This window comes from Falco naumanni, chromosome 16 (genome assembly GCF_017639655.2).
Source record: "Falco naumanni isolate bFalNau1 chromosome 16, bFalNau1.pat, whole genome shotgun sequence".
NCBI classification, from domain to species: domain Eukaryota; kingdom Metazoa; phylum Chordata; class Aves; order Falconiformes; family Falconidae; genus Falco; species Falco naumanni.
The window spans coordinates 471,554-497,530 of NC_054069.1; the positions used below are offsets into that span (position 1 = coordinate 471,554).

The 25,977-nt window shown below is 50.1% G+C and overlaps 2 protein-coding genes across 2 annotated transcripts; both read left to right on the plus strand.

Moving 5' to 3' along the window:
- The first annotated feature begins 404 nt into the window (after positions 1 to 404).
- Positions 405 to 3,281, plus strand: RBM7 (RNA binding motif protein 7). Its single transcript, XM_040616150.1, has 5 exons — positions 405 to 571; positions 774 to 936; positions 1,520 to 1,622; positions 1,881 to 1,974; positions 2,435 to 3,281. The coding sequence occupies exons 1-5, from the start codon at positions 476 to 478 to the stop codon at positions 2,849 to 2,851; spliced, it is 873 nt and encodes a 290-aa protein (XP_040472084.1). The 5' UTR covers positions 405 to 475; the 3' UTR covers positions 2,852 to 3,281.
- A 248-nt stretch (positions 3,282 to 3,529) lies between these two features.
- Positions 3,530 to 8,981, plus strand: REXO2 (RNA exonuclease 2). Its single transcript, XM_040616151.1, has 7 exons — positions 3,530 to 3,688; positions 3,787 to 3,870; positions 4,234 to 4,311; positions 5,992 to 6,103; positions 6,882 to 6,990; positions 7,344 to 7,397; positions 8,559 to 8,981. Exons 1-7 carry the CDS (start codon positions 3,557 to 3,559, stop codon positions 8,686 to 8,688), a joined length of 699 nt encoding a protein of 232 aa, XP_040472085.1. The 5' UTR covers positions 3,530 to 3,556; the 3' UTR covers positions 8,689 to 8,981.
- The last annotated feature ends 16,996 nt before the right edge of the window (positions 8,982 to 25,977 follow it).

A 25,977-nucleotide genomic window follows, 5' to 3' on the forward strand; every position in this document is an offset into this window, starting at 1 on the left:
CGCTCCGCAAACCACTAATTCAGGTGGGTTTTCAGTCCGTACCAGTTTTTAAGAGGTGCCGTTTGACCAAGAGGAAGAGACTCCGCGACCCCCGCGGCGCTGCGAGCCATGGCAGCCGCACAGCTGGTGCCCGCGACAACTCCACCGCGATAAACAGGGTTTATTCTAAGTCACCGCCGAGCTGCGCGGCCCCGGAGGCAGCGGGGCGGTGGGAGCGCGGCGTCTCACAGGCGCGGGGCCCTCCCGCCGCCCCGGCCGGTTTCTGAGCCCGCAGGTTGCTGCCTCCTCGCTCGGCCCCGGCCCCAGCCCCCGAGCGCGACTCCCCCGCCCCGCGGCCCCCACCCGCCCCGCGGCCCCGCCGCCGCCAGGGGCAGGGCCCGCCCGCCCACGCCCGCTGACGCAGCACGTCACGCCGACGGCGCCTGCGCAGAGCCAAACGTTGGCGCCGCTGGGAGAGGGCTGCCCGGCCGCGGCGATGGGGGCGGCGGCGGCCGAGGCCGATCGGACCCTCTTCGTGGGGAACCTGGACCCCAAGGTCACCGAGGAGCTCATCTTCGAGCTGTTCCACCAGGTACCGGCAAGCAGCCGCTCCGCCCGTCCGCGCTTTATACCGGGGGGGCGGCGGGGCGGGCCCAGGCCGGGCTACGGCGGCCGCCGGAGGACAAACCAGCGCGGCGCTCGTAGGGGCCGCGGCCGGTGGGTGGCGACCGCCCCCCGGCTGTTGGGAGAGCGGCTGCGTTTTGCTTTTAACGCCTCTATTTCGTGATTCGCAGGCAGGCCCGGTAATTACGGTTAAAATCCCCAAGGACAGAGACGGCAGGCCCAAGCAGTTTGCGTTCGTGAATTTCAAACATGAGGAATCCGTCCCGTACGGATTGAGCCTGCTCAACGGGATCAAACTGTACGGAAGGCCCATCAAAATCCAGTTCCGATCAGGTACCCACAAAAAGAAACAGTAAATAACCTCGAGAGAAAGCAAATTGGCTGTCAGCTGCCCCCTCGCAGCGTCCGACGGATTTATGTTTATTTGAGTAAATTGCACGTGTGCGTCTCACCAGACGACCCCGCACCTCACAGCCGGTGATTTAGCGGAACGATGGTGGCGAGCAGGCGTGTGCTTCTGTCCCTGGGCTTTAGCAGAGCACCTTTCAGCCAAGCATAATCCCTGAGCTGAGTCTTTTGTTTCTTTTTTTTTTTTAATTATTATTTTGGTTATATTCTTTTGATTATATATTACCCTTGAAAGCTGATCTAAATTATCACACAAACAGTAAAAGTTGCCTCTGATGTCAGTCAAATGAGGCAGATTGGCCAGAATATTGCCACCCAACTGCATCTTAATTAAGACACTTGCAACACCTTGTTTTGGAGACTGGATCGTGTGCCTGTGTGGGTCACTGCCAAAACTCAAGGGCTGATTTGGCATGTGAAAACTTTTAGTGTCTTACCAGTTTTCTTCAGACTCAAGTTGCTCTAACTCGTGTTTGTTGGCCTCATGAAATGTTTTGTTTCTCTTAAGGGAGCAGTCACGCATCTCAAGATGGCAATCCATTGTGTTCCCCTCACGGAGCTGCCAGCACCAGCCTGTCTAGCACGCTGCATCCGGCTTCAAACTGCAGCAGGTACGAGCCCCATCAGCACGCATGGGGGTACGTGCGCATAGCTTGAAGTAGAAAACAGCGTTTGCATGGTTCGCTGTGTGCCTGGCTCTCTTTCTGAGTGCAGTTTGGTCTTTCTTCCCAGTTTCTGACCATGGTAGTGAGTTCCAGCTGATGTTTGGATGGTTGTTTTGCTTCTAATGGGAGAAACGCCACTAAGGTGCAGATGCCGCTGGAACTGTGTTTAAAGCTAAAATTCCTTATTTGTTTTTTTGCCTGCAGATATGACAGGGGTCCGGACAGCATGGTAGCAGCGGGATTCACATCATCACAGCGGTCTCTGCCGCTTGCTGAGAACCTTCAGAGACAAGCGGTGGTACGCTGTTTGCTCACTAATGGCATCTGACCCTGCAGTTGTCTGCAGCTGACAGATAACATCTGGTGGAGTCGTCTCTAGTTTTGAGTATTTGTTTCCTGTAATGAGTGTGAGAGGTGGTGGGAATATCTTTTGGGAGCATTGAAATGATGATTCCAGGAGGTTTACAGTTCCTGCTACCAAGGCAGTTAGTCAGGGAGGGCCTTGAGCTTTAGGAGTTCAGCTCCCAAGATGAAACATCCTAAGATGAAGCCATTGGTAATAGCTGTCCTGTAAGTTAGTGTTTACTCTCATTTCCAAACAAAGAACTTTTGTTTTCCCCTGCCTTTGCAGCACAATTAACGTGTGGTTTGGGGGCTGGCTCAGGAGTTAGCATTTCCTCGGCCCCAGGCTGGTTGGAGTGCTCTCCTGGAAGGCAAGCATACCAAACCCACCAACCCTTTTCCTCGTCTCTTCACAGATGAACAGCACCATGTGGCAGCAGCCCCCGTTCGGGGGGAAGTATGAGCAGCCTGGCTTTGCCCTGCCTGGCTACCAGCATGCTCCTCATGGCTTCCACCCCTTGCCAGCCTCCCAAATGCCACGGCGCCCAGAGATGCCTGTGTCACGCAAGGGCAGGCTGAGCGCCCACCCCTACCACCTGGACGGCAGGCACTTTGGTCGTGAGCAGCGCTTTGGGGACCGGGGCCCTGACTACTGCAGGGGCAAGAGGGAGGAGTACGGCTTTGAGGAGAGGGGGCACGATGCTGGTGCCGAGCATCACTTCAGGGCAGGCAGAGAGGAACCTGGCTATGACGACAGGCACGGTGATGGCTGGAACCATGACTACCGGAGGGAGAGCTACAGAGAGGCCAAGTGGCACCCGGCGCGGCATTAACGCCTGTGCGGCAGGCTTCAAAGAACTTGACAGCAGAGAATGCTCAATCTGTTTCTTACTGAGTACACATATAAAAAAATACCCACCAATCCATCAAAGTTACCTTTTAATGTTTGTAAAACTACTCATGGCGTAACCCTCCAAAACTAGCATCTGAATTTTAGGCGTGTTAACTCTGTACCTCAGGGCTTTTTGTGGGGAAATGACCCGATGTGCTGCCGTTTCGGAGAAACCGTACTGCAGGGAAGCAGCTGTTGATGCTTTTGCAGTGGGGTGGAAGGGGGCCACCTCTGTACCAGCTGTGGGGGTAACCCCCTTTTAAACAGAGGTGGGACGGGTGCTTTCTGCCATCTTAAAATATTTCGCACGGCATTTTTGATATAGAAAATGTGAATGTTCCTTAGAGAATTAAAAGTCTCCCTGGAAGAAAGCTCATACCCGTGGGTGAACCAGCCTCCCTCGGGCCTGGGGCGGTAACGCTGCCTGCGTGGCACCGAGGCCGGGCCAGCCGCGGGGGCTCCCCGTCGTGTCCCGCCCCGGCGGAGCCAGTTCCCGGTGCGTGCCCCTCCAGCGCTGGGCGTCCCCGTGCCGCCGCGCCTACATCGCCCAGCAGCCCCCGCGCCCGCCGCCCGCGCCCGCCTGGGGGCTGTCGCCGCGGGCCCTGCCGGGAGTTGTGGTGCGGCCGCGCTTTGCGGCCTGGCGGCGATGCTGGGCGGCAGCCGCGCTGGCCTGGGTCGGCTGCGGGGCTGCAGCGGGCGGCTGTGGCGGGGCCGGCGGCGGGCGGCGGCCATGGCCGGTGGCGGCATGGGCCAGCGGATGGTCTGGGTGGACCTGGAGGTGCGGGGAGGGAGGTGGGGAGGGGAGGGGAGGGGAGGCGAGGGGAGGGGGTCGCGGTCGGCCCGCGGCCGCGCTGACAGCCCGCTCCCCTCTGGCAGATGACGGGCCTGGACGTGGAGAAGGACCAGATCCTGGAGATGGCCTGCCTCATCACCGACTGCGACCTCAACGTCCTGGCCGAGGTGGGTGAGGGGGAGTCGCCGGGCCCTGCCGGCACCCGGCCCTGCCGCCTGGGGGCCTGGGCCTGCTGGGCCGCCGGCACCTTCCTGCTTCCAGGGGCAGCTGGAACCGAGGAACTGCCGGGCACCGGCCCTTGCTGCCTCGGGGCTCGGGCCGCCTCGGCCGCCCACGGCAGGCGCTTCGGGCCGAGGCGGGAGCATGGGGCTGCGGCCTTCGCTTTACACCTCCGAGCGCCCGCTCTGTGTTCTGCAAGCGGCAACTTCTGCCACCCTGGTCGCTGTGCGTGGCAGTGTTGTGTCTCAGGCCTGAAACCACTTGGTACTCAACTTTTTCTCCTTACTTTTGTCTTTTTCTCTTCCCGGCAGGGCCCTAACCTGATTATTAATCAGCCTGACGAGCTGCTGGATGGCATGTCCGAGTGGTGCAAGGAGCATCATGGGAAGGTAACCCTTCTAGAGCAGATGATTTCTCTTTCTTTGCAATGACGAGAATGACGTATAATTCAGGATTATTAGTTGCAGTACAGTCACCTAAAAAGGGACAATTCCTGTGCTGAACAGTTTGCATTCAGAGGGGATAAAGAATGGGAGACAGTAAGTATCCTCCTTACTTTGTACCAAGGAGCTGACGTGTAATGTTTTGGCCAAGGTCTCGCAAGTCATCCATGGCATAGTTGCTTATTGCATTTGTGTATCTTGAGTCTTCGTCCCATGTCTCAGCTGCGAAGTTGTCCTGAAGTGGCCTGTGCCCTGTAGCCTGGTTTTTCTACAAGTTTGGATAGCTCTGGAAGCTGCTGTCAGACTTGAGAGCTGGAAGCATCAGCAAAGGCCAACAGCTGCTGAGCGGTCCCCTGAGATGGCTGGAGCGACAGCTCATGGGAGAGTTGCAGGCAGGGTGAAACGAGTGTCGGTGGGCCCGGGAATGGCATCTGTCACGCAGATATGTGCAGCTGGTTCCCGTCTTCAGAGGTGGAGGCTTGGCATCGTGCCTCTTGGTGTGAGGTTAGGATGTCGGTTTGGCTCCCTGGTCTGCTTGTTGAGCCGTTGGCCCTGGCCTGTTTCTGCAGGAGCCCCGGCTGTGGGCTGGGTTGGATGGAGTCCTCTCACAGCTCCTCCCGGTGAAATCTGTTCTGCGTTGCCTAAAATAATTCACAGAGTAATTCTGAGGGAGAAGGGAAGATGTGGCTTGAAGCCCTAAGTAAGAAGAGGCACAAGACTGGTGTAGAATAGTCCAGAGCAAACAAAATGTAGTTTTCTCGCTGCCAATTTAAACTGGCTGATTTACTGTAAGCACTGTATTGTTTCTGCCTGTCCCCTCAGCGCTGTAAACCTGGTGTTTTTTTGCTGAGAGCTTAACTTTAGCAGCAAGAGATTATTTGCAGTTCTTTCAGCCACCAAAGAAAGCTTCCTCCTTGCCGGCAGCAAGAAAGTGAATGGATTTTCCAATCCGTAATTATGAATTGAAATTCAAGTTAGTTTTCAATTAAGGGCTGAAGTTTTAAGACATCTGTAACCCCTCCCCTCCTTCCTCCTTCGGCATCTCACTCTCCCTGGGAAGGATTAGCAAGAGTTTGGAAAATTAATATTAATTTACCGTGATGGGTGCTTTTCCCCTTCTCCAGTTGACTCAAATTCAGCTTCAGTTCGCGAGTGAATTGGAGATGGTAGCATAATGTTATCGCTGCTTCTGAGGAGCTACTTATTTTTAATTGACTAAGAGAAGAGAAGCAATTAGAATGTAGATGAAAATGCAGCCACATAATGAATTTTTTAACCACCACTTGGATCTGTCAAGTAGATTTTTGCGGCACAGTCGTGGAAATATATAGCATAGCCAGATGGAAACAAGTCACTGAGAACACTTGGAGCAGATTTGACATTTAACTATTGAAAAAAAGAAGGAGGAAGGAACTTTTCTGATTTATAGGAGTCTTGATAAACACTTAATCCAGGGTCCTGATTATTTCAGTTTATTTATACCTACTGCTGTGTGCTGGGGAGGCAAATGCCTCTCCTTAAACAAATAACACTTGAAGGGTTGACCTTTTGCTGCTGAGCATTTCTGGAAGTATCTTTTCTGGCACTGTGTGTTTCTGATTTCTGACGGATGGCTCTTTTTTGCAGTCTGGCCTTACTAAGGCTGTGAAGGAGAGTAAGATTTCACTGCAGCAAGCAGAGTATGAGTTCCTGTCCTTTGTGCGACAACAGACACCCCCGGGTCTCTGTCCTCTTGCAGGTAAAGTATGTTTATTCTTATTAAGAACAGTATCATCCCTCGTGCAGATGCCAGCTGGATGCCAAAAGGCCGGCTGATGCACATGGTGGAGATGCCTTCATCTCTATGCTGACATCTGGCATGCAAATCAAAACCTGTTTAGTAAGGAGAGGTTCAGTGATGGCATCATCCATCCTGCAGATTCCCTAAAGCAAGTATTGCACGTCACTGCTGCAGGAAACTTTGGTTCTTTTTTGCATTACTGTTTCCATATACAGTTATAACTGGGGTGGGCAACTGAACCGCTGACTGCAGTCTGTGACTGCAAAGTTTGAGCGGCAGACCTGACAGTGTCTTCTTTGCTGTGTAGCGAACCACATGCCAAATATGACTCTTCCAAATGTCCTGCAACTACATTCAGGACGTTCATGTACAGTCTGGGGACTGGTGCTGAGTGAAATGAATGGCAGTGCCTATTTTCACTTGGCAGAAAATCCAGTGATCACATAATACTGTGATACTTATCTGTGCAACAGAAATTGTAGTAGTCTGAAGAAATTACCGTAGTAACTGAAGAATTACTAGAGGGATTACGTATTTAAACTGTGATCCCACAATGAAAATCTGACAAACCTTTACAATCGTATTTACTAGAAAATGGGATAAACAAGCTGTTTATGAACAGCTTTTCTTACCCTATGATCTTTCCCCAGCTCGCTTAGCCTGCTTCTCATTCAGATGTCGCTCGTGGTGGCTTTGTAATGTCTTTGAAGAAACGTCTTGTTTTGTGTCTTTGTAGGTAACTCTGTTCATGCAGATAAGAAATTTCTTGACAAATACATGCCTCAGTTCATGAGGCATCTTCATTACAGGATCATTGATGTGAGCACCGTCAAAGAACTTTGCAGGTAAATGTTCCCCAAATTAAGTAGTCATATGAAAGAGAATCTAGGGAAGCCTGTTAAGGGGCGTAATGCGTGCTTGTCTAAAACAAGGTTCAAGGCTGCTGGGAGAGGGCTGCCTGCAGCCACCTCGTTCTTTCATTGCTTCTGTTTTGAGGGGGTGCGCAGAGAGAGCTGTGAAGTACTCTGTGCGAGGTGTGCTCTGGAGTTTGCAGCACCCTGACTTATAGAGTACAGGCTTCTGTGAATGCCAGTGAAACTGGAATTCTTTCACTGACTGTAACAAACCCATAGCAGCCACCAGATGTGTTTTGGAATCCCAGTTTCCTCTTTTAAGTGGCACTTTTTTTGGCTTACAGACGCTGGTATCCAGAAGAATATGAGTTTGCACCAAAGAAGGCAGCTTCTCACAGGTAAGGTTTCTATGTTTGCTTGTAGCAGAGCAGAGGTTGTCAGGCAGGAACTGTGCTCTTCACGAGCAGAATGTGGAACTCCCTTTGAATTCTAGACATGCTACTTCTAGTGCAGACAACAGCGGAGGCTCTGTGCTTGTGCTCCCCATCATATGTTTGTATTCTCCTCTCCAAAGCCTGGTTAGTATAGGGAAAGGGATTATCAAAACACAGAGAATTGGAACTTTCCTTGTCTGTTCTGATTCACTCTGTCTGCTGTTTGAGCCAAGATGCTTGTTTGGCAGCATAGGTACATCTGTCACTTTTGTAGATATCGCAGGGAGAAATTACGTGAAAATGGTAGCTTAACAGTGGGTTTTACCTGCCCTTGTTTTGTGCTGAGTTGTTCACAGACACTGAGATCAGCAGGTGGCAAATGAGGAGATGAGAGTTCTGCTCCTGCCCAGTTCCGAGGTTTGTAGTGTGTCAGGGAGCTGTTTCTCCTTTCTGTGGAAGGGCTTAATTTTGAGTTACGCTTCTGCCAGCATCTGAGGCATCCCTAAAAGTTGCAGTTACCTCAAGGTTTTGGAATAAAAGATTCTGTGCGATGTTAACATGTATTCCAAGAAAGCTACATTTTCTCGTTCTTCTGAAGGGAGGAGACAGTGGGTCATACAGGATGCACAGGCTTTGGTAAGTCCGTGTATACTGTATGGAGAGTAAGGGCACTCATCTATAGCAGAGGTCTCGATCAGACTGGCAGGTTGGTGTGCTACCCCGCAGGAACGTGCAGACCTGTACAGACCTTGCTGTCTGAGCGGGCAAAACTGGCCAAAGCAGGTGCTGAAAGCAGGTCTCCGGAGCCCTCGTCTCTTCTCTGGGGTTGAATTGCTTTTAATAGTTGAAGCTGTAGAACCTGTTGGCTTTCAGGAGCTTCTGTGTCCCGTGGCAACATCAGCTAAAAAGCTGTACGTCACTCCCTGACCCATCGGTGCTGCTGGACTTTTACTGCTTTCCGCATACTTGAGACTAGCGAGGCTTGTTTTTATCTCTGACGGGTGTGCAATCCGTGCATATCAGAGTTTGGCTTCCTACAGCCTGGAATTTTTCAGAAGCATTAGAATCTGGCTGTAACTGGAGATGGGCACAGACATTTTGAAATCCTCCTTAATTCTCTTTCAGAGCGCTTGATGACATCAGGGAAAGCATCAAAGAACTTCAGTTCTACAGAGATAGCATCTTCAAGAGGAAAACGGATGAAAAGAAAAGGAAACTAATAGAGAATGGAGAAAGCGATAAAACCACCAGCTGATTTCTCATCGTACCATGCCATCCTGTAGCACATACTAGATGTGTCTCCTGGTTCTTTTCTGTTTGCCAGTCTCTCGAGAAGCTGCACCCTTCAGTTACCTTGTTTCTTAACAGTTGTTAGAATGCAGAAGCCTGAGTTACTGCTTCTTTTCTGTTTCAGCAAGGAATCAACACACTCGAGCCTCAGTGGCGTACGTCTTTGTACACACTAGGTAAAACATGCTGTTTGATACTCCTCTTCATCTGGTTTTAGACGCAGTCTTTCACAACACAATAAAAATGGTTCTGTTGAAAGGTGGTGTTTTCATACCGCCTCTCTTCTGCGCTCGCCATAAGCTGCTAGGTGAACGTGGGTTGGAGAAAGAAAGCGCTCTGGGGAATGACTTACGGTATATCAGTACAGTACGTGCACCTGTTGCATTCGTGGGCATTTAACAAGCCCTTTTGTGCGACACCACCCTTCAGAAACAAACTGACGTTGCCCGTCAGTTGGTATGGCCCACTGAGCGCAAGGCACTGGCGTCACGGCATGGCCACCTTTTCTTTCTCCCCACCCAGTGTGCTGTAATTCAAGCCACAAAGCTGCGTTTCTGAGGCGAGCGCTGCTTTGCCATCTCTGTTTGCCCCGTGTGCAACGTCTGCACGAGGCAGCTGCATGAGACCCTTGATTTGTGAGTGTGTGGGGGTGACATTTCAATTTAAACAAAACCTAAAGTGCTGCATGCCTTTTGGGTCAAGATGGAAGATACTGCTACGGTAGCTACTGGCCTTTAATAATCACTTTTAAAGTGGCTAATCTGTAGCGCTTCCCATTTTCACAATGTGCTTGTGAGAACAGGAAACGTAAACAGCTGCTTCTGTGACCTAAACCATCCTATGTGTCAGGTTTGCGGAGAAAGCGTTACTGGTTTTCAGATGTACCCTCTGGGACAAGTGAAATATAAAAGCAGTGTATGTCAGGAGAGGGGCCTGAACTTTTCCCTAAAAGTAGCGCGCTCTGCTCAGCATGCTTTTCAGAACATTGGCATTAAAATGAAAGCATTCTTAAAATATTTTGTTTAATAATAGGAACTGTGACTTAACTCAAAACAGCTACGTGCAAGTCATGTAGTAGGGTAGGTAAATGCATGTGTAGCACAGACAGCTGTGACATCCCAGAAATCAACGGCACAAGTGTTAGGACTGAAAAAATGAAATATATTACCCACCATTGGACAAAACCACACATGGAATTGAATCGTTCTGTGGTTCTGTGTCTGCGCATCCCCAGTGTTTGCTGCCCTAGTAATTACTTCAGCGTAACGGCTTTGAAGGAGAATGAACCACGGCGCTTTACAAACATTAAACTCTTTGCTAATGAAAATATCAGTGGGGAGGGGTCTGAAGTGCTGGCTTGGAACCCCAGTGATGACTGAAGCTGCCCCCTTCCACCTTGTCAGTTCACAAGAGATAGGTTCATTTTCTTCAGTTGCAGTGCAAAAATACAGAGGGGGCTCATGAATACAAGGGGAGGAATGGGGGACCCCTCACAATGCTACCTTTCCTTTTATTTCTGAGAAAACCGGTCTTGGCAGTGCCTAGCTGGGCTGGGAGCTGATCCTGCCAGAGGGAAGTGCCTGGGTGCTCGCTGCAAAAAATCCTGGGCACAAGCGGGTAAGACAGGCCAGATGGCATGGGTGACCACTGGCATTGTCTCTGCAAACTCTGTTAGAGGGAAGGTCAAAACCTGGCTGGATGTCCTTTCTTATCATTAATTGCTGAAGGACATCGAACAAATCCAATCCCCCCCTCCACAATTTGCTCATTTTTCCCCTTTTCAATTTTGTTTCTGGTGTGTGATGTTTCTGTTGCTCCCTTGGCAGTGTGAGTGTATAGGCTAAAAGCTCTCTAAATGCTTTGCTTGAAGCGCACAAGGAATCACGTTGATTTAATGGGAGTATTTACATGTTCATTGACCCTTTTTGCATGTTTGGTGTTTTAGGATGGAGCCTGTGGCGTGGGTTCATGCTCTGATTGACAGGGAGGAGCACGCACAGAACAACACATTACAGTGTTAGGCAATGTGAGCACACCAGCAGAACCAATGTGCTTTCCAAGTAAAGGTGTCTTACCGCTTTTAGTCAGCCATGTTAAAAAACAAATCATCTATTCTGCATTAATTCATCAAAACCAGAGAGAGTGGGTGACGGAAGAGATGCAACTAGCCCCTCGGCTTCTGGGGTGTTATAACAACAAAGATTTGCATTTGGAACATTTGTCACATATTCCTACATATGTTACTACATACATTACTACGTATACAATGACAGGCTCCGGAGGTGCTGTGCAGGTGGCAGCCCAACGCTGGTGGGACACAAGCAGGTTTTTACTCCTGTTACTGATGTCACTGCAGCCTCTCACATCACCAAAGCTGCCAGCTAAGTTCTAATTGAAGGGTCATCATCACCAACAATAAGCGAGCAAGTCTTGGAAATCCTAGAGTCAGTTTGCGGGACATGCCATAAAAAAACCCTGTGCCTTGTGGACAGAGTAAGTTTTAGCTAAAGGCATGGTGGACAGAAAGAAGCTGGCAGCCCCAGGCTACATTTGGGGAGCTGTTTTTTGGAGATCTCCATCTCCCCACTGCAGCGTGCCCTCATGCAACAGCTGATACGCTGCTACCTAAATAGCAAGGTGGGGAAGGATTATCACATTTGCCTTCCCACACAGAATGAAAGCCTGTTGCCTTTCTGCTTGGACCGTGTCAGCAGCATATGTTTTACATATTGGCCTTTCATAAGATCACGTCCTGAGCCATCTGAATAGAAAAATGCCCTTTCATGCATTGCAGACCTACTTGTAACAACACCGATACCTTATCTGTCATGCACGTGGCAAAACCTTCAGATTGCCGCCAAGACCTACTCTGCATTTCAGTTAAGTATGATAATCTGCTGATTCCCCACCAATGCCTATTCTGACTTATTGAAGTGGCTCTCGCTGGTTTGTGGTTCTCACAGGTTAGGCTCTCTCCATCGGGGTCCAAGGTGTGGGGACCCGCTCCCAGAAGCCCTCCCGAGCTGCTACGGGGGCTCCACCAGACACCCCCCCCTCAAACAGGTACTGTTGGGCAAGCCCCTGCCCCTGAAAACCTGGGGCCACAGAAGCATCCTGCACAGCACCGTTTCTCCTGCCCCATGCCAGGACATGAGGAGAAGGTGAGTACGAGAGAGAGGACCGATGGTGGGCGCGGGGCTTATCTGTACATGAAAACAAGTGCTGGTGCAGATTAGACTGAAGGCAGGGAAACCTCAGAGTGAGCGACAGAGGACTAAACAGCAACTTTCTGACATCAGACATTTGATAATTTGCCTGAGTTTTCCTCTCCCCACTTTTCCCTCCACCAACTTGTTTGCTCAGCTCATTAAAATGAACTACCCTAAACCCAACTCTTTCTGCTGGTTTTTGTGCAGGGACTCCAAGCTGGCTCCTGAAGCTAACAAGCCACTGCAAATGCTGATTCTTAGGAAAAAGAAAAGTCTCTCCTGACATTCAACACCTCCACAGCTTTGAGGGGCAGTTGCTGCTGCCAGCCTCAACCGAGAAAAATGTAACCTGGAGCTACCATTAAAAAATAAACCACCTTCAATAAACAGCATGAAAGTCCTCTGAAAACTGCAATCGATAGCTCAGAGAGGCGTTTCACACCAGGACCGAGCCGGTGATGGGGAGATGTGCTGCCGGCTCCGGGAGCCAGCCTGAGATGGAGGAGCAGGACTCAGCAGCCAGAAAATATTAGAAATCAGTATTTATCCTCAGTAGTATTTCAGCAAGAAAACGCTTCCAAGCCTGAATGTGCTGGAGGATCCCATGCTGCCAGGATCCCCATGCCTGCAGGTTGTTCCTGTGGCATCCCAGGCAGGGAGAAGCATCTCTGCCCTGCCCCACAAGCGCTGGCGAAGGACTAGCTACATGCCACTCGTCACCACCGGAAACCTCTGCCAGCCTTGGAAACCAGGCTCCCTTCTAACAGAAACCACTGCTAAAGAGCTCTTCTCCAGGGCCACAGCGCATGTTAGACCTGAAGCCCCCAAGCTTAAGTGGGAAGGAATACACAGCAGCTTTGGAGCAGCAGGTTCCATTTTCTCTTGCCAAGCCTGGGGTTGGGATGATGTTGTGGTTTAACCCCAGCCAGCAGCCAAGCCCCTTGCCCACTGCCCCCCCTCCTCTGGTGGGATGGGGAAGAAAATGGGGAAAAAGGTAAAACTCATGAGTTGAGATAAGAACAATTTAATAATTGAAATAAAATGAACTATACTACTACTAAACAACAAAATCAACATCAATTGAAATGACAAGGAGGGAGAGAGGAATAAAATCCAAAAAGAAAGGAAAAAAACCTGCCAACAAGTGATGCACAATACAACTGCTAACTGCCCACTGACAGATACAGATGCCCAGCCAGTTCCCCAGCAGCGATCGGCCAGCCCTGGCCAACCCCCCCTGGTTTATATACCGAGTCTGACGTCCCATGGTATGGAATATCCCTTTGGCTAGTTCGAGTCAGCTGTCCCGGCTGTGTCCCCTCCCCATTTCTTGTGCCCCTCCAGCCCTCTTGCTGGCAGGGTCTGAGAGACTGAAAAGTCCTTGACTTAGCATAAACATTACTCAGCAACAACTGAAAACGTCAGTGTGCTGTCAACCTTGCTGTCACACGAAATCCAAAACACAGCGCCATACCAGGTACTGAGAAGAAAATTAAGTCTATCCCAGCTGAAACCAGGACAGATGAGATCAAGGTCCCTGAGATGACGAGGTGCCATGGAGGTCTGTGAGAAGCCTCGTTACACCTGGCTCACCTGCTCTTGCTGTACAAGCATCCAGCAGCACATCTCTGGAGCAGGGCAGGTACCCAAGCAGGGGTCCGCACAGTGGCCACCATGCTGCCAGTCCCCACCCCAGCCCACGCCAGCATGCATATGGGCTCCGGCAGTGGTGAGATTTGTCTCAGAAGGCTCTGAACTCTTTTTACCCCAGTGTGAGCAATAGCAGAAATAATAAGGAGAGCGAATATTTCTAGGCTTCAGCGATGAGAGGGACCACCATGATAATCTCCTCTGATGCCCTGCTGAGCACGGCCCAGGGTATTTCACCCTCAGTCCTCCAGCGGAAGGAGTTACTCATTCTGCAGTGGCATCTCAGACTGCAGAGTCCAATAACATCCTCGATTTAAATCTTCCAGAAACCCATTCAACTTCCACTTGAGGACAGCAACCGACAGTGAATGTAGCATTTCTATTGTCAGAGCGTTCCAGTGTTTTATTACTGAAGGCGTGTGTTGTTTCAAACCTGCATTTCTCTGGCGCAGTTTCCCACTCTCCGCCGGGCTAGGAGATCCCCCCCATAACAGGTACAGTCCCCAGAGGCAGACCTGCAGAGGCTGTACGGGCTCACCGTGCCAGAGGATTGAGGATACTGCAGTCTCATCGCTGCTTTTACAAAGCGTGCATGTGTTTATTCCTCCCTGAGATGCAGCAATAGTTTGAACTTCACACCAGTAAAATGAACTTTCATTTCTGTCTCTAGAATCAATTAAGTTCTTGCTGCAGAGGTTTCACTGTGAGATAACTGACCACCATGTGTGGTATTTATTCTGCATGGGAAATGGAGCACCTTCAACTCTGTTTTCACATGGAAGCTTCACTCCCATGGGGGGTTGTTTTCATCCAGGCATATCCTTCAAACATTTAAGCTGTTTTTCCATACTTTTGAAGCACTGAAATTTTTTTCCTGGAGTGCAAATTACCTGCAGCATGCTGCCCAGCTTAGAGGAGAACAGACTGTTTTCAGCCGGAAGGTTCCTACAGTGGTCACCTTGTCCAACCACCCGGACAGCTCTGATCATTACGGCGTGACTATCGGTACAGTTAATTCGTGTCTGGCAACCCAAAGCAAGAGATACAGAACAGGGTGCACATGCCCCATGTCACAGCTTTTAGGGATACAGCCTGGTGAGCAAAATGCTCGTCTAGACCAAGTGATGTATTTTCATAACTGCACTGCCTGCCAACCGGCAGGGTTTGCTCAGGGAGCTAGTACAGCGCAGTGCGTGAGGAGACTGTTGACCCCAGTTGCACAGTACGAGCAGAAAACAGGACAAAACCGATCCAGAAAGTGTCCCTTATTCCCTGTAGGGCCAGCGGGAAGGTACCTGTGCGTGCTGCAGGTGCAGCCTTCTCCCTGTGATGCTTTTATACTATCCCTTCACAGCTGGCATCTCGCCTCTTGGCCTCTGCTACTGCCCAGCCTCCGTCGAGGTGTCCCAGAGAAAAAGCTACCAGTCTATAAACAAAAAGGGTATAAAAGAGCATGCGGAGTGTATGTCTTCCTGGTTCTTTTTTATTACGGGTATCTTTTTTATTATGGGTATTAATAATAATGACCATCCAAGGCTTCTCAATCGCTCTTATTATTTGAACACCTGCTCTTCTAATCATGGGAATGATTGTTATTGGAGAGAGGCTGTTAAAATGGTTAATGGTGCAAATAAATGAGTCTTTTGAACATCCCTCTCCTTTGTCACTGATTCCTGGGTAAGTGGGCAATTGAAACGTGCTTTATTTACTGCGCACTGGTACCTGCAGGTGGGCTCAGACCCTGATTCAGCCAGGTGCTTCTGAGGGGCATCTCTACCCTCTGCTTTGCCATTGCGGCTGGGCAGCCTCTGGTCCTGCTTACCCTGAAATGCTGCGTGGCATTATTCACCATAGCCAGCTTCCCCAGAGACGCCCAAGGTACATCACCCATGGCACTGCCGGCTCTCTGCCTGCCAGAACCCCAGGATGGTGCTGGATTAGACCCGAGGACGTGCAGTTCACTGTCGCCCAGGCAGAAAGCTGCCAGGACCCACACCATGGCCATGTACCGGTGGCATATGCTTTATTTTTTATTCCCATTTTTTTGGTTTTCCCCCCTTCCTTTGACTTCGTCTTTCTGACCTACTTCTCCTCCTTTTCATATTTTATTCCTTTTTAAGAGGCTTTTATTTTTCTCAAAACATTTTTTTAAGGAAAACATGCCATCTGTGTTTATACATTTTTAAATATTGTTTATTCTTGCTTCTGAAGTAACTGTGCTGTATGAAGGATTTTTATCTCATTTTCCTGTATTATGCCATAGCTTTCCTGTTTTTATGTGCTGGCATCATTTGAGGTTCTGATTTAGTACAAATTTGTCACGCGCCTCGGCAAACTGCAGATAAACCCCACCAAAGCAGGCGTTATTTTTGTGCTGGAAACGGAGCACTCTTCTGCACAAGTTGTGCGGAGGCTGGGGAGGGGGCAAGGATGCAGACCCTCCACACAAGCACCAGCCCCCCCGCCCCAGCTTCGCACACCCTTCACTCCTCCAGGAGTATTTACACGAATCACTATTTCTGTTTGTGATGCTCTGAAAGCTCAATCAATATTGCAGTTGTGACCACAGAGGTTTTGAATAGTAAAATAGTATTTTGTGCTTGCAGTCTTGCTATTTGTTTAATCAAAGTGCTTTATGAAAAATCACTGATTAATTGAAATGGCCTCACTCATAAATGGCCAACAGACAAGATGCAAGAAAATCTTGTACACGCTGCCATTAAATACCTCTACCAGAGGAAAGCTTTCTAGGCTGTCCTGCATCACGTGTCCATCCCGGTATCTACGTCAGTGCTAAATTATTCTGGCTTAAGTGAAGATGTGAGATGAGTTTGGATGAGAGCAAGCACCATCTCTGCCCTTCTCCTGCTCTCTCATGCCATGCGCCACTGTCCTCGGGTGGTGAAGCCTGGCGCTTTGGCAAAAGGGCCCTTCTGCGGAGAGGACGGGCAGAGCCATCGAACAAACGTTCCTCCCTTTCATCTCCCTCCCTCCTTTCTGTAAGAGGCAAATGGGACACAAGTGACATAACATGCAGCACATCCCTTTGCTTCCTGCCAAGGCGTCTTGGGCATAAAACTCAATATGGACTTCTGTTTGCTTGCTTTCCAATGAACTCTGGAGAGTATGTCCATGCCCTTGCCTGGAGATGGGAAATGCAGATGGGACCTTGCCCAGCAACGTGGTACCCAGGCTGTGGACTCAGTCCTGCCAAAACCACCCGCTGCTGCATCAACATTCCAGCCCATTTACAGCTTCTAGATACGGCAATGTGAATAACAGTGTATTTTTGGACATGGTAGTTAAAAAAAAATTACTCAAAGGCAAATATGGAGTGCGCCTGGGTTTTTCAATTTAATTTAATAAATTATCTTGGCTCCAGTAATTATTTATTTGAAATAGGAGTTTGCTGAGAGGCCTCAAGTCCTTTTAATACTACATTAATAATGTAACCATGGATTATGGATACAATTCTAGAGCAAGTTAAAAAACTGCATCAGTTATTCTGCCCAGGTTTTGAAGCCATTCTGGCCCTGACTGTGGAATTGCTCCAGTTGGAAACACCCTCAGCACTGCTGAAAGGTGCGGCAAAAGCATTATCCCATCGTTAAAACAAAGGCAATAACCCCAGTGCCCCAGGGAGCAGCGGACAGACCCCAGGGCTCTTCCCACAGAGGGCAAGGTGCAGGCAGTGCAGGCAGCACCCGCAGCTGGCTCCGGCGGAGGAGGTTTACCAATAAATAACCTGCTTTGTTTAGAAATATTTTGTGCTTCCCTTTTCAAGAGATAAGCCAACATTTTTCCCCACGCTCTATCAAGCTCTAATTATTTATATCTGGCAAAAAAACCAACAAACCCACCCAGAAAACCAAAACAGTTGTGAACCGGCTCCAGATCCCGCAGGAGGCTTTCAGCACAGCTTGGAGCTGCAGTGATCCCACTTGAAAAAAAAATCCCACACCAGCTCTCTGTCCGCTTTAATAACAGCATCTTTGCCCTTTGCACACAGAGCTGCTCCTGAGCATGGTCAGACAGTGGGATGGAGTATTTTCCTTCCCAGCCTTCTCTGCAAAGAAATGAGGCAGCGGCACAGGCTCCGTTGGCCCCAGCCCACAGTCAGACAAGGTCTTTCCCTGCCTCCCGGTTCCTCTCCAGCTCCTTCTGTGCGGCTTCTCTGCTCAGCAAAGCCATTATTGGGGTGGGGAAGCACCTCCAATAACACCTGCAAATGGCACTTGTGCGATTTCCCTCTGATTCCTCTTGCTTGATGTGCCCCTGGGCTCCCAATCCATCCCACCAACTCTTTTATTTGCTGCTGTGCTCGGAATAAATATTTTATGCATCTGTATACAACATTTTTCTATGATCCAGCCTGCCACTGGATTTCCAAAGTAAATGAAATACGGCACAGCGGTCACGTAGCAGGGTGAAAGCCAGTTAATACATATGTAAATCCACCTCCCTGGACAGAAAGCCGCATAAAGACAGTTAACAGCACATTAAAACCTGTTTACTGCACAAGGTGTGTTTGTTTTCTGGTTTGCTGTTCATAACAAGAGTCCCTGCAGCTCCAGGCACTGCCAGACTGGCGGGTTTTCCATGTGGAAGCTCCTTTCTGGACACAAGACAGTCGAGCTGCCACGATGGCAGCATAACCAGTTATCCATCCATCCTTCCAGGTATAACTAATTTTTCTCTGCCCTTCCCTGCACCTCTCAGTCTATTCATCCATCCACGCTGTGCTATTCGGGTGTGAACCATGAAAATCAGGCAAGAGATCAGCTCATGCTACACTGAAGCAAAGGAAGAGAGAACTAGACCTCTGCACTTCTTGCTTTTGCTTGGCTTCAGAGCAGCACACTTGAATTCCCACTTTTCCCAGAGAAATGACTGTGCCCTTTCCTGCTCCATTCCCAAGCAGAGCCACTGGCTGCGTTGCAACCATCCAAGAGAGCTTCTGCACATCTGCAGCCTGCAGCACCGGCACGCTGCTGCCTTTATGAAGGTGGGCGAGGGAATGGCCACCCCCCCAGCAAAATCCCCCACCAGATTGTTTAGTCAAAGCTGGACGGCTGCTTGGAAGCAGCAGGGATGCTGTGGGCAGCCCAGCCCCAGGCACCGCTGCCAGTACTGCCCACTGGCCGTGGGAGATGACAGGGTCCAGCTCAAGGTCAGCGGGAGAGAGCCTGGAATAGAAAACCTTCAGGCATGTCTTTTTTGCCTTTTTTATTTTTTTTTCCTCCCGCTGCTGTTGATGATACATTTTAAATGGAATAACTCACTGATGCTGACAGATAAGCTTTTAGGACAGCAAAATCTCCGTGACACTTTAAGTGCCCTAAATGACAAAACAAGGACGTGCAAAATTACCCCGCAAGTACTCCGTAAAACACAACTTGTCAGAAAGTTCTGTGTTGCTTTAGCTGCCCTGGTCCTGGGGAGGACAGGCCACCCCCCAACATCCCGAGGGCTGACGTTGAGGTGGAAGAGAAAGCAGAACAGCCTGAGGGGAGGGAAAGAGAGTGAAAAAGGGCAAAATGCTGGTTGTGGTGAGGAAGACCTTCCCCAGTGATGGGGACGGAGGCTCCTTCTGGCACTGGGGACCCAGAGCTTGCCCACCACCTGCCCACCCCCCCAAGCTTGCCCACCGCCATGGGGCTTGCCCACCGCCTGCCTGCCACCACATCAGCCCCCCTCTTTGTCCACTTTGCTGCCTGGAGATGGTTTGTGTTCCTCTTAGAACGCGACTGCGATGTGGTGGCAAACGTTTTCCAGTGGGGGTCCCCAAACCTTACCCATGCTCAAAATGACGGGGTGAAAGGCACGCTGCTGTTCATATCATAGACGGTTCGGTTTGCATTTTGCCAGTGCAAAGCTGATTTTATTTCCTTAAAGTAATGCCACTTGAAAAAAAACAACCAAACCCCAACCCTCCACCCCCCCAATCCTCTTCCTCAATTAAAAATTCCCATACGAGGTGTTCACCAGTTGCGGATACTCTCCCAGAAGATCCACGAGCAGGACCTGAGCTGGGGACACTTGTCCCAGCTGGTTCCGAGCAGCCCGGGGGCTGTGGTGTCCCCTCGCAGGGCTGCTCCCAGCCACAGCCCAGGACACGGTCCTCCCCCAGCTGGCCACAACGCATCTCAGGACAAAAACCTGCCAGGCAACATCGAGGCAGTGTTCAACATGGCTAAGACTCTGTCTTTCCCGCTAAAGCCAATGTTTGCAGACTGAACAGACCGATAAAGGAGAGGGAACAACAAAAGAGATTGTCTCTGCAAATCATGCTGCAAGAAGCACAGTCATTCCAGACCTGCTTTATCCCTGTGTAATGTTTTACTGATTTAAGAAGAAAACCTCTCCTCTGTGCAGCTCTGTTTTGAAATGAGCAGGCAGCCTGCACGAAGGCACAATGGGAGAAGTTGCCCCACAAGTTCCCTGGCTGGCAGTCATCTCCCACACTGTGCCAACTCCATGCACTGCACCGGAATAAAATAAATGTGTGCTCCCGACCCAGGCAGACAAGACCGGAGGGAGGATCACGCTCTCCAAACTTTTTAGAAGGGAAATGAAGCACAGAGAGATGAAGTGACCTGCTTAAGGTTGCATGGGGAATTTGTAGCAGAGCCAAGAACCAAGCTAAGATCTCCAGGGTCCTCATCTACTTCTTCCACTGCAAGTAATTCCTTCCTCTTTCCCTCTAGATAACCAAGTTAAAAATAAATCTGTGTTTCATTTCCCTTTGGTGGCAATGTGACTTCAGTGCAGAAGTCTGGTCTGTGAACTGCAGATCACCAGGACGCTACTCTGCAGTGCTCTCATGCTCCGTGTGTTTTGGGGGATGTCTGTGTGTGTATGCTTACATATATACGTATTTGTGTGCATATATTAATTAGTTTATGTGGCACTTCCCTCCTCATAATTAAAGCAGAATCTCTTCACAGGCCCCCTTGAAGCAAACCTCTGTTGGTTCAGAGGAACTTTTCATTGCCAGCCAGCGCTCCGTGGAGCCCATTCACATTGTTCCCTTCAGTTGGAATAAAACTCCTTCTGGTAACGACAGAGAAAAAGGCTTTTGGCTCCCAGCGCTGTCACGCAGGCAAAGCCTGCCCGTGCTAGGATGAGAGGGAGCTGGCTGCCAGCCCTCTCGCAGCTCGGGGGGGAAGAACAAGGTGATGAAGGCTTTGATTGCTGGGTGTAATGAGCGCCACACGAGCCGGACAGGAGCTCCCTTTGGGGTTGGCTTGCAGCGAGTTGCAGCTTCACACTGACATTGTTTGTTGGGGAAACAATCGGCTGTGATTGCTCTGGGCCCAATTAAGTGCTCGCCGACGTGCGTGGGTAGGTGTGCGTTACGTGCACTGTCGGCTCCCGTGGGCTGAGCGCTCCTCACACACAAATCCCTTCTGGGTGCCCTGGACTTTGGCTGTTACCCTGCCATGAGCTGCGGCTGCGCCAGCTCCCCTTGCAGGCAGGCTCTCCTGGACACTGGCTTGTTCGGTGGGTGCCAACCCCCTTTTTTTTTTTTTTTTTTTTTGGAAATGTCTGCGTTGATATCCACGGCAAGCCTTCACCAGCACCCAGAGGGCTGGGGAACAGCTGGTGGAAGGCTCCCCTGCTTCCCTTGCTGCTGACGCCGACAGTTTGTATCCGCTCAGCATCCCCGTGAGCTCTCCAACCTGTTGTGTCCTTCTGTTTTCTCTCTTCTACTCACTAACACCTCTGGGGTAGGAGCTGCCTTTGCTGCCAGGGAGGTGTATGGGCTGTAAGATTTTACCTGCAAGGCATATCTGCAGCCACCCTCGCATTTACCCTGCACGAGTTTTGACACTTGAACTGCTGCTTACGAACACAACTCGGAAACAACCACCACTCTCCCGAGCCGCAGGCTCCCCCGTGGCATTGCTGCTGTTGCCGCAGTTGGTCTCGTGGTGTCTCCCGAATACAGAGAGCCGCAGAGTGTGAGTACAGGGAGAGGGAAGAAAAGCAGCTCTTTTTAGCGAGCATGGCGATGAGAAGCCAGGATGGAAACACTGCTCAGAGCCCCTGGGTTTCCCTTGGGCAGCTGTTCTAAGAGGGCACAGCCCCGGTGGTCAAAGGGAGGTAGGAAAGGTACACATTATCTTTCCAGGTATAATGCCCTTGTTGCAAAATGAAATGAGAATCTCCTGCAGGAATGAAGATTGTTTTGTTCCTCGTTTGTAAAGGGGAGGAGGAGAGAGAAGCCCTGGCTGCATCCCCGTGCTGTGTAGGTGTCTGCACGAGCCTGGGACTCGTGGCACGTGTCAGTGGGGAAGGCAAGCGTCCCACCTCTCTGATTCCTGTGTGACAGCCATCAGGTACTTGGTGCTGCTGCTCCTGCCTTCTCTCCTACCTCAGGCCTGTATCTAAGGCAGCAACGCAGTTCTGGATGATATTTTTCGTCTGTAAGCCTCTGCAGAGAACAAGCTGTCCGGGTGCTGGAGGCACCCCAGGGCTTCTCAGCACTCCCACTGCTTCCCTGGGAGGTGATGGGCCGGGGAAGGCTTGGCAAGAGAAACTGCTGTGCTTGTGCCATTTGTTTAAGCGACCGTTCAGCCCAGAACCTGGTGATTTATCTCTCATGCTTTGCAAAATAAATGTATTCTCTCACCTCTCAGATCTGTCCTCCAGTGCGGCACCGAACCAGCACCTGGTGCCTCTTCTTCTTACTGCTGTCCCTGCAGGGAACTGGCCTGGGAACATGAGGACTGTATGTTTTCCCTATAAAAGGGGATTCCCCCTATGTGCAGAGCTGCAGCTCTCCTTGAAGCAGACATGGGAAAGGTTTGGTGTTGCTTGCTGTGTTTCTTGTCTCCTCTCATTCTGCATGCTGTGGAGCAGCCTCACCCACCAGGTACTGACAAGGTACCCCCAGCACCTCGCCACATACGCCCTTCTGTCAGCAGAGCCACCTTCATGCTCCCACCAAGGCGAGACCTCTGCAGTCCCCAGCTCACCCTGGAAGCAGTGCACTGACAGCATCCCACAGCAATTTAAACACTCAGATACAGTGCCCAGGTGGAAGGCACCAGCGGACAAGCCAAGCCTACAGCTCTGCAGCTGTGCCCCCCCGAGAAACACGTTTCACATGTAATCCTATTTGCACCTCATGCTCACAAGAACCTGCTCAGTCAAACATCATCAGGCAGTTTTTGAAAGATCAGAGTAAATTTTTAATCATTGATATGAGTAGATAAACGAGAGCTAATCAAATGACCCCCTTCAGAACAAAAGGTTATCAGTAAAAAAGACAAGGGGAAATGTATTCCTGCAGTGAATGGCTTCACAGACCTAACCTGGAGCGCTATGTGCGTTTGCTAGAGGTGCTGAGGTGTGCACCAGCCTCAGCAGAGGAAAGATGCTGCTTTGCCCTGCCCAGCCCAGCCCCACGAACGGCCCTCAAAGCTTTGTGCGGCTCCCTTACCCATCAGCACCGGGGGGCTGGCTGGGGGGGTTTGACCCCATCTGGGATGCGCCACATGGCAATGCCAAGGCAGATGAAATTTTCCATATCGGTGCAGGCTCTTCTACCCAGCTCACCACAGCAACAGTGGAGCTGGAGCCAGCAGAAGAGCTTTCAGATAAGCTCGGACAGGTCTTTCTAGAAAATCTGCTTTCTCTAATGGATCCGCTTTAATTTCAGGCAGCAAAAATGCAAACAATATGTTTTGGGATGATTATTTCCCTTTCCAGAGGGACAGAGTCACTTGGCCCAGGGTCTTCATTGTGTCCTCTGCTGTGTGCTCTAATTGCCCCGAGATGCTCTACCTGGAGAGAGCCTTAATACATAATTATATACCATTAGCGATGAGAATAACATGACAACTGCTTTGGATAATCACACAGAGCACAGTTTCTGCCAGTCTCCTAGATACCACAGACACATAAGTATCAGTCTCATTTTGTACGAGAGGGTATTTTGGAAGAATTATTTAAAGCCGATAATAAAAACTGCAGATGCACAATCCTAGTTTCACAGGGCTCAGATGAAAACCAAATGGAAAATTTACTGCAAAGGCAAATCAATTGGTAGGATTTTTAAATTAAGAAAAAAAACAAACCACCACCTAATTAAGAGCAGAGTTAACGTAGCAAAAACAAAGACAGCCTTCAGAAAATTTGGTTGTGTGCTCTCCGCCTGGAGATCGCATGGATATCTGGTGTTGATTTAAAGACTTCAAGAAGCTACGCTGCCATCCCTAGGTAAACTGCTCTCCTGTTTTATGACCATGCTGCTAAAAATTTCTGCCATATTTCTCAGCTGAATTTGTCCGGCTTTAATTTCTAACCACTAGGTGTAAGTTTGCCTTCCCTTATTCCACCCAAGAGCCACCTGCTGTCGAACCGTCCCTCTCCACTGGGCAGCTGAGGAGGCAAGGATGCCCATAGCCGACCCTTACCGCATATCACGCCCTTTTCCTTCTCTTTTTCCCTGTTGTTTTTCAACACAGAGACTCAGATGAGTCCAGACTTTTCCAGAGCTGTTTCTCCCTGCTTTCTGGAAACAACCCTTACATTTCACCATGTAAACCCCACCGAATCGTGGGAGGGGACATGTCAAGATCTTTCTTGTCTGAAGCACCACGGGGCAGCTCCAGGCTCACTTCTCACCCACCTCCAGGACCCTCTCCTTTGTCCTCCCAACAACAGGACCTGGTTTTAATCCATTGTGACAGCAAAAGCAGTGGCGCACAGGATGTCCCAGGACATTTAAAGTCCCCCATTCACTGTGGCTACGATGCTGCTGATGGGAGAACCTCATGGTCCTTGCTGGGTGATACACTTCGGTGCTGGCACTTCCCTGTGACACATGGCTGTGCAAGAGTAACAAGCCACACCAGCATCAGGCTGCTGCCATTCTCTCCATGCCCTCCCTGTGCTTTTAACACCTGGTGCAGCATGGTCCAGCCTGCCCCATATGCGCTTTGGGACTTCACCTGCTCTGTTGCACTCCTCCAGCTCTTTCCCTTTGAAGCATTTTTCAACGTGAAGGATGGCACTGTCAACCCATCCCTGGTGAAGAAAGAAAAGCAAACAGAAACCTTCAGAGGTGCTTTGAGTCCCAAGGACAAGGCTGGCTGCTGCCAAGGTCACAGGCGTGATGATATTCATCTTCATTCCTCACCATCACCATACAGTCTTAGCCTGAGAGAACCGAGCTGTTTCTGGGCTGTGCGTTTTTAAAGGATGAGGGAGCACAGGATGGTTCAAGAGGAGATTGCTTCACAAGACAATGGCTGAGCTGATAATGCCAGCTAAAGTCAGGCCACTGGGGACCTCTTACAATTTTAAGATCCAATCAACTTTAAAATATTACAGTCTCAGGCAGGCGGTGATTCTTGGAATAGAAAACAAGTGATCCTGTTTTATTTACGGGGTGGGGAGGGAAAGCATGTTCTCCTTGTCCTCACCCAAGTATTGAAATATTAATGGTGTTTGTGTGCGTTGCTGTGTTAACATCACATTTCCAGAGCTCAATCTGTAAAACTGGTTGAAACACTTAAAGCTAGCTACCAGCTGCATGGGGGAAACGAGGGACAGAGCTGCAGAGGGCAGGGGCAGCAAGGACAGGCTGCAGCCAGAGTGATCTGAATTCTTATTCCCCCTCTCCTCCAAGGGTAACCTTCTCTGGTTCCACCATATTCCTGGTGGCCTGAGGTCACCACTCCGGAGCAGCTCGCCTGGCATCAGGGGATGCACAGCCTGCCTGACCATGGCTGAGCCAACAAGCAGAGGAGAGCGACTGCAGAGGCTGCGATCTTGGCTTAGCGAGCCTGTTGGAAATGCTAAAATCTTCAGGTGCATCTGGCCTCCTTCACTCCTTGTAATTACCATTGTGCAATTACACCTCCCTTACTGATGAATTTCTGTGACATTCCAGCCTTGCCTGCAGAAATTTGGCTTGGGGACAACCACCCAATGGCAGCCCTGCTCCCGTGTCTCGGTTGTGTCATGCTGAAATCCCTCATACGTCACCTATCCATCGGGATGCCATTACACAGCACGGGAGGCTCTTTGCAGTGAGTCCATGTGCTATGTACCTCTGTTAGTGTCTTGGAAGTGCTTATATGACACATCATTATTTTGCCTTAGCCGGTAGCCACAGTGGGATGGCAGCGGTGATGACTGCATTATATATTTTATCATAAAACCAAAAGCAACGACTACAACAGATTCTTAATAAAAATCTGTGTCTCTCGCCGGTGCAGAGCGCAAGTTAAACACTGTGTAACATCAAGCAATTTGTAGCGCCTGCACACGTTATCATGCAAACGTCCCCAAAGTGCCCCATGAAAAAGTCAATAACATCAATAAAATCAACAACAAATAAAAAGCAGCCTGGCTCAGCAGCAAGCTCTATTCAAGGGGAA

Bases quoted from the DNA above. Each gene is read 5' to 3' on its own strand.
- RBM7 (XM_040616150.1), top strand. From the start codon at position 476: ATGGGGGCGGCGGCGGCCGAGGCCGATCGGACCCTCTTCGTGGGGAAC. The intron at 572-773 runs GTACCGGCAAGC...CGTGATTCGCAG, and splicing joins TCTTCGAGCTGTTCCACCAG to GCAGGCCCGGTAATTACGGT. The intron at 937-1,519 runs GTACCCACAAAA...GTTTCTCTTAAG, and splicing joins CAAAATCCAGTTCCGATCAG to GGAGCAGTCACGCATCTCAA.
- REXO2 (XM_040616151.1), top strand. From the start codon at position 3,557: ATGCTGGGCGGCAGCCGCGCTGGCCTGGGTCGGCTGCGGGGCTGCAGC. The intron at 3,689-3,786 runs GTGCGGGGAGGG...CCCCTCTGGCAG, and splicing joins TGGTCTGGGTGGACCTGGAG to ATGACGGGCCTGGACGTGGA. The intron at 6,104-6,881 runs GTAAAGTATGTT...GTGTCTTTGTAG, and splicing joins GGGTCTCTGTCCTCTTGCAG to GTAACTCTGTTCATGCAGAT.